General features: G+C 36.7%; 1 protein-coding gene across 1 annotated transcript in view; it reads right to left on the bottom strand.

Annotated features, from left to right (window-relative positions):
- Positions 1–6,541, bottom strand: part of pudp (pseudouridine 5'-phosphatase) — a 31,976-nt gene extending 25,435 nt beyond the window's left edge. The window contains exons 1-3 of the mRNA XM_039649587.2: positions 6,388–6,541; positions 5,774–5,992; positions 3,955–4,184 (exon numbers count right to left, since the gene is read on the bottom strand). Of these exons, the coding sequence (XP_039505521.1) occupies positions 3,955–4,184; positions 5,774–5,992; positions 6,388–6,442 (504 nt within the window). The 5' untranslated portion in view covers positions 6,443–6,541. The remainder of the gene's footprint in view (positions 1–3,954; positions 4,185–5,773; positions 5,993–6,387) is intronic.
- Positions 6,542–8,039: the final 1,498 nt, after the last annotated feature.

Raw genomic sequence — 8,039 nt, forward strand, 5'->3', positions numbered from 1 at the left:
AAACAACAATTTTTCATATTACGTCTTATTGTTTCTTAATTACCTTAATTATGGTCTTCAAAGTATGTGTTTGTACATTTTTATATGGCATTTAGTTTTTTTAGTAAAACAAATCAACCATTGCCATCTAAAACTGAAAATCAAATATCTTCAAAGTATGGTTTTTCACATTTTCATTTATGACAATTATTTTTTTTAAATCACAACCAATTTGTATGATTTACTACATGTAAAACTGACACACCAACCTCCTGCACGAGTGCACAAAGGGGCTCAAAATGTTCTATTCATCACAAGAATCAGTAAATGTACAGTTGGGAATATGAGCGACTGACATGACTCCTGAGCGGATCTTCAACAATAGTTTAGCAGCCAGGACTCGGGGCTTCCGAACACCGCGAACACCAGGCTAAACTGTCCGTCCAAAATGTCACGGTCATTGTGCACGAACTGCCCAGCACAAACTTCCAAACTTTCTGCCTCCTTCACTTGGTCCTCAGTTGTGCAACAAGAGGTTAGACGATAACAATCCGGCTTTAAATTCTGTATATTCGGCAGTTTCTTTTCCAACAACGGACCGAATAGCTTATCTCCGTCTTTCTCCGCTGCCATTACTGAACTGAAACTGATGCGCTTACATCAACGTCATCGTTCTCAGCCACTCCCTCTATTCGCTGATTGGTCCTACAAAAAATTGATTTCTGGAAACCTAAGGATATGGAGCGATCCCAGACGTAGTACTGAAGTAAAATGAAATTGAGCGGAAGTGCGTAGGAGGGCGCAGCCAGGCTACTGATTCATATCACTTGGACGTGAATGTGATTACGCGAGGTAAAACGATATAAATACTGTTTGTTTTCTCAAACCGCTCGTTTCGTGCATTAAACCAGACAGCAAACTGACATTGAATCAACGTGGAAACGACGTCTCTCATGACATCGAAACAACGTTGATTTTGCTCGAAATAATTGATTCAATCGAATTAACGTTGAACCAACGTCAGACGCGGCATTCTTCAAAGCTAAATGAAATGATGAAAATCAACTACCGAGCCTGGGAGAGCCAGTTTTATACACTGTAGCCACGCCCCTTTCGGCGGGCTCTGACGCAATGAGCGAGCGCCGTCCGCTCATTGGCCGCGGGCTCAGCACCTCTCTCCCATAGGTTCGTGCATTCTCTCTGAGCGAACCAATGAGCTGCTTGCTAGCCCCGCTCATGGTCTGCCTCAGAGATACTGCGTTGACAATGATCACAAAATTATGGAATAATTTTTTGGCTTCAACTTCTCAGCAAAGATGAATATTTCCCGTAGCGTAAGCTAGCTTACGCAATACGAGAGAACCTCTCGTAAGAGAACAGCATTTATTTGAAAGAGAAATATTTTGTAAGATCGTAAATGTCTTTACTGTCACTTTTAAACAATTTTAATGTGTCCTTGCTTAATAAACGTATTAATTTCTTTCAAAAAAAATCTTACTGACCCAACCTTTTGAACAGTAATGTATAATGTCTGTATCAAATAATGTAACTGTCTCATCAAAGAAAAGGGGTCAAGTGGTTAACGTCACAAAATAGGCTAATAAATGAATGAACCTTATCGATTGTGGCCTTAGTCTTAAAGCAGCTCTATGCAGTTTTTTTGTTTTGTTTTTTACCTTAACTGAATAGCTTCAGAGTTATTGCAATGGTTATATGACTATTTTCGGGTTGAATGTTGTGCTTCTCGGGGTCACAGTTTGACAAAAACTTGGAAAAAAATTGGAACTTGGAAAACTTGGAAATCTTGCAAAGTGCTGATTTAAGTTAGTGACATGGCCTACAGTACAATGAACAGCAAATGAAGATGCCCTCGACTGAGGCTGAGATAATTTGCATTTAGGTTGCCTTAAAGGAACACTCCGACTTTTTGGGACTTTAGCCTATTCACCTTACCCCCCAGAGTTAGATAAGTCCATACATACCTTTTTCATCTCCGTGCGTGCTATAAGTCTGTTTGACGCACCCACCGCTAGCCTAGCTTAGCACAAAGACTGGATGTGAATGGTTGCAGCTTTCATTCTAATCCAAATGAGTGGCAAAATAACGCAAACGTTTTCCTATTTACATGTTGTGATTTGTATAGTCACAGAGTGTGCAAATAACAAAGTCAAATGAGACACAGACATCTTTTAACCGTATAAAACCTGGGAACTATTCTCTGAAGGCGAAGCACTGCTACTTTGACGGAGTAATAACCGCATCACCTGAGACACGCCGTGGTGAGGAGCGGACAGTTCGCTCAGTGTTTGGGTAATAGAGTCAGCAATTTATAAATAGTAAAAGCGTAGTTTAGAGTCATGGGTTTTCGCTCTATTGTAAATAGCTGCGACAGTAAACAGGGGAGGTAATACCATGTTTCACAGAATTCCAACTAAAAACGTTGACTGGATGAAGAAATGGCTAACTTACACTGGATATTTATCCAAACACACCTAAATAGATTATCAAGGGACATTATGTTTGCTCGGTACATTTCAATGGACGACTATTTTGAAAAAATGGAATTTGCCACACGGACCATAATGTGCTGAAGGATACGGCCATCCCATCTATAGCACAGACAGGACAAGTGGATCACCTGCGGCTGAGTTAAGTGTTTTTAGATGACCTATTGTAACAGTGCCATTAGCCAGAGCTAATGTAACGTTAGTGACACTATTACATGATTAGGGTATGAATATGTTTTTATCTTGATGCGGTGCGGACGCGCTTGGAAAAAAAACGAGCGCGTTCACCGCGTTGAACTTGCACCCTGCGCGCGTAGTAGCCTAAATTTGAAATAACCATGGAAATAACGAACTTGAGCGTGCAAAAGGGTACGATAGGCTGTGAGTTCATTGTGCAAAAACAATTTGAGCTATTACTTTCCCCGTATTCTATCCTATAGTAATGCAATTATACTGTATATTATATACTGTTGAATACATTTGGTTCAGCTAATAAATTGCATTAAAAATATATTGATTCCTGTAATAATAATTATTTATTCATGTGATATTTATAAATCTGGGTGCGTTTTTGGTTGGAAATCAATGAAACATGGTACCTGGTCTCCCCTGTTTATTGTCACAGCTCATACAATAAAGCAAACACCCATGATAAACTATGCTTTTCTATCTAACGTTAGTTATTGCTGACTCTGTTACCCAAACACTGAGCGAACTCTCTGCTCCTCGTCACGGTGCGTCTCAGGTGATGGTTATCACTCTGCCCAAGTAGCAGTGCTTCGCCTTCAGAATTATTTATACGGTTAAAAGATGTCTGTGTCTCATATGGCCTTGATATTTGCACACTCTGTGACTATACAAACCACAACATGTAAATAGGAAAACGTTTGCGTTATTTTGTCACTCATTTGGATTAGTATGAAAGCTGCAACCATTCACATCCAGTCTTTGTGCTAAGCTAGGCTAGCGGTGGGTGTGTCAAACAGACTTATAGCACGCACGGAGATGAAAAAGGTATGTATGGACTTATCTAACTCTGGGGGGTAAGGTGAATAGGCTAAAGTCCCAAAAAGTCGGAGTGTTCCTTTAAAAAAAGAAAAAAACGATAACTGTATAAAAACTAACTTTACATTTTCATTTGAACTGTGTCAATATTATTGCGCGAGCATATATAAAAATCTTTGTAAAACTTGCAGTTTCTTTTTCACTTTAATATTGGCAGAAAATGTTTTCTATAGTTGTGTTCTATAGTTGTTCTATACTTTAATTACTCACATCATCATACTTTAGAATGCCAGCAAACTGTTTAGGTATGCTATTAATGTACAAATACACACTTTTTATTTGGAAATACTTTTTTCAATAGCTGATTATATTCTGTCAAAAAGAGGTGACAGCCAACAGACAAGAATAGAATAGAATAGAACAGAATAGAATAGAATAGTGTAGTGTATAGCTTTATCCCTACCTGTTCAGCGTTGGCAGGGGGAGAGAATCTCTTGGCACACACTACAAAAATGTCAGGTTGTGGCTTGCCATTTTTTACTTCAGGATCATCTCCAAGGACAATGTGACTGAAGAGGCTGAAGAACTCTTTATGACGACTAGCCTTCATCTCAAAGGTTAGACCTGCTGAGCTTGTGGCAACAGCAATAGGAATGCCATGCTTATGTAGATGATTAACAATCTTTGCTACACCTGAAAAACATCAGAAAAGTGTCACTTATGGTATGATCACACTTGGCAGGATTGGTTAGATAAGAACAAACTGTGGTTGCTCTCTTGATATGGTTCATTTGTATAAGTGTGAAAGCTGCCATCCGAACCCCGATTCGCATCAAAATCTGGAGCGGTTCGACTGAAATATGACCAAACACAAAACAGACCAAAAGGCATCTCTGGCTCCGATCAAGCCGATTGGATAATTAGCCAATCAGTACATGGACCGTTTACATTTGTTCACATTAAGTAGCCTCTGTATCTGAACTGTACATAGGTACAATTTCAATAATTATTGATCTAGAGAGTCCAAAGAATAGGCCTAGACTGGTTTGGTTCCAATCGGGCTCATACTCTAATAGGTTCTCCTCAATTTGAGGCCCTACCATTTGACAAAGTTTCAAAGCTTCAGCCTTTATGGTTTGGGCTGCACGATGCATTTTAGGGGATTTTTAATTCTTTCTAGCAAATACAAAAGGTTTTCAGCACTTCGTGCTTGAACACCTAAAAAACTAAAACTGGGTGATTTGGATGACACACGCACTCGCAATGTCTCTCGCTTACTTTCCCTCTCTGCTGTGTGTGTGCGCTAGGCGGTTTGAAGCACAATCTCTGTCTCGCATGCACGCTCGCTCTAGATTTTGGGAGAATTTAATTAATTTGCGGCATAACTACTTGATTACAAGTGGCTCAACAGGTAGATATATGGTAGAAAATAGAACAACTCATCTTCCAGGCATTCGACCGACCAGGTGACACTTCAGCGTGAGAAATCGGGGTTGTGGCGTGTGAAACAAATCAAATGCGGCTGTCTCACGGCCAATATGCATGAGAGTTGGCAGCTATGTATATTACAGCCACCAACTGGTATGGGTGTGTGGAGCACATCATTCACTTTACCAGCCACACCAAAGCAACAGTAGAGCATGAAGAAACGGGGCAAATAGAATTTAGTTGAAAATGTATTTATAGAAACTGTGTATTTGTGTGTAAAGTTGGGTATAATAGTTTTATAACAATTCCCGGCCCCGCCCACTCCCGCTGACATTTTTTTTCTTTCCCGTCCCAATCCCGTGATGGCCTACATAGTGATTTTGTTACCCATCCCGCGGGATTTACGAAAAAATATCAGCCTCTACTCCGAATACCGGATAACATACCGATCAGAAGTGCATTTGCACTGTTCTTTTCAATGCATATGTGGACAACATCTGGATACAGGTCACATTAATGCCAAGTGTATACGCAAGCCTTTGGTAAGTTCCATCACACAATACCTCATAAAAGCTTTTTTTTTTTTTTTTTTTTGGTTGTTTTTATAATTAGGTTCAGTATTAAAAATGACAGTGTGAACCAGGACTAAGGTCCGGACCAAAAAAGCCAAGAAAATCGAATTACAAGTATGAACACCCCAAAATAAATAACCAAACAGTGTGACCTGACCTTGAACCATCTTCTTTTATTCTAAGTGACTTTGAAGACAATATGCTATAAAATAGATGATGCATCTCTCTGTCACCTTTTGTTTCAAAATCAACTTCCAGTTCCAATCTTACATAAAAAAGTACCTGGCAACAGAGAGGCTGTGGGGAATAATCGCTCCTGAATTTTTCTAGTGTCCTCCAGGAGCTCCTCGGGGGACATGGGAAGTTCAAGTTTGTCTCTTATGATCCTGGCAGCTTCCAAAGCCTTTTTCCCCATCACAGAGGACTTTACTTCCCAGGTATACTGCTTATTGAACCTGTCACAGACCTCCTGGAATGACACTGAGTACAACCTCTCTGTATCTACAAATAAAAGCATACAACAGTTTTTTTTTTTTTTTAGAATTTAATAAATGTAAATTGATGGAACGGTAACGTTACACAAAAAGGCAATCATTAATTGACCTATTAATAATGAAGAAACTAATGAGAGTATTATTATAGGCTATATCATTTTGCTTCAGACCTGCCAAATCAAATGTGTAAGTAGGCTATTATAAATCTTCTACTGATTAACTGTTACATAATTATAAACAAAATCGTTTAAACTCTCAAACATACTTGATGAATGTACGTTAACGTTACGGTCTTTCTGATTTTGTTAAACCCAAACAAAAAGACAAGCGCTGATCTAGTAAAAACATGTTGTTTTTTTCTGTTTTTTTTTTTTTTTTTTTTTTAACAAGATTCTCACCCACCTAATAATAATCCATCCATATCAAAAAGCACGTGTGTTACTGGTTTAAAAGACATGTTTTAATCGATACGTTTGCTCTACAGCGTGGACACACGAAACTTCACACTGACTCAGGAGGGACAGACACGAAAACTGCTGGACAATCAAAAAACAAAAAAATCACAACAACACCTAAAAATTCAGAAGATCTTCAACAGAACAGAAGATCTTCAGTTCAAATCTAGCTCGATATATTTGAAAGTCAAATTTATGTATTTTGATTAAAAAAAATTACTTCTATCTTGTCCCTCTCTCTTTATAAGATTCACCTTAGAGTAATAACAACCCAGGGAAACTTTTTAACTCGCCATTCTTGTTGCAAAGGTTTATGGGAAATGTAGTTTTTCAAAGCGCACATTGAAGCGGTTGTCTTTATAGAAAAAAAAATATACAATATATACTAAGGGATGGATATTATTTATTTGTTTATTTATTCATTTATTTATTTATTTATTTATTCATTTGCAAACTTGTGATATCATAAATGTTGTATTTATGATATCACTATTTTCAAAATAATTAGTAGGTTATTAGGATAAATAAAAATGGATTGCCTTCATGTTTTAATATCTTTTTTTATTTAATATATTTTATATTATTCTATATAAAAATGTTATTCTCAAATAAAAAGCAAATAAACAAGAAAAAAATAAAAACATAGATAAGTGTGTGATGCTAATACAACTGCTGGTCACATTGACTAATTTGATTCACGTAGGTATAAACAATATAACCTACTGCAATTGCAAATGAACAAGATTACAATCTTGTTCATTTGCAAGTGCAGTAGGTTATATTGTTTATACCTACGTGATTTGTATAGTGATTTGGCAGGGTTTTTTTTTTTTTTTTTTTAAACCATGAGCAAAGTGTAAGGCTGGGAATTAACAATATTAATCAATTCCTTATTTACTAATACTAACCATTCACAAGGTCTAAATCATGTGTTATGTCAGCAGTCATAAATTAATGCTAGAGTGAATCACTAGCATTAGCAGCCAGAGAATGTGCATTTTACATTCATGCAGCAGCAAGTTGCAAGTAAGGATAAAGAGGAAAGCTTTTGGATTAAAGGTGCAATGTGTAAAAAAAATTGAGTATCTATTAACAGAAATGCAATATGACATCCATAACTATGTTTTCAGTGGTGTATAAAGAACTTACCTTGACATTGAGACAAATATATCATAACCACTGTCACCCCCTTCTATGAAGGTCGACATATTGTGACGTCATGTTTCTACTAGGGCTGTCAAATGATTAATTGCATCCAAAATAAAAGTTTGTGTTTACATAATATATGTGGGTGTACCCCACATTGTGTATAATTATTTTGTATATATATATAAATACACACATGCATGTATATTTAAGAAAATAATATTATTTATATATAAAATATTTATATTTACATGTAATAAATTATATATAAATCTATATACAATATATTCATGAAAATATTTCATAAATATATATAATCGTGTGTGTGTATTTTTATATATATATATATATATATATATATATATATATATATATATAACGTTAACTAGTTTTCAGTCCATTGAGTGCAAGGATAAATTAATACCAAATACATTTCCAAATATACAAACAAAG

The sequence above is a fragment of the Pimephales promelas genome, chromosome 6 (assembly GCF_988280905.1).
Source record: "Pimephales promelas chromosome 6, fPimPro1.hap1.1, whole genome shotgun sequence".
Lineage (NCBI taxonomy): Eukaryota > Metazoa > Chordata > Actinopteri > Cypriniformes > Leuciscidae > Pimephales > Pimephales promelas.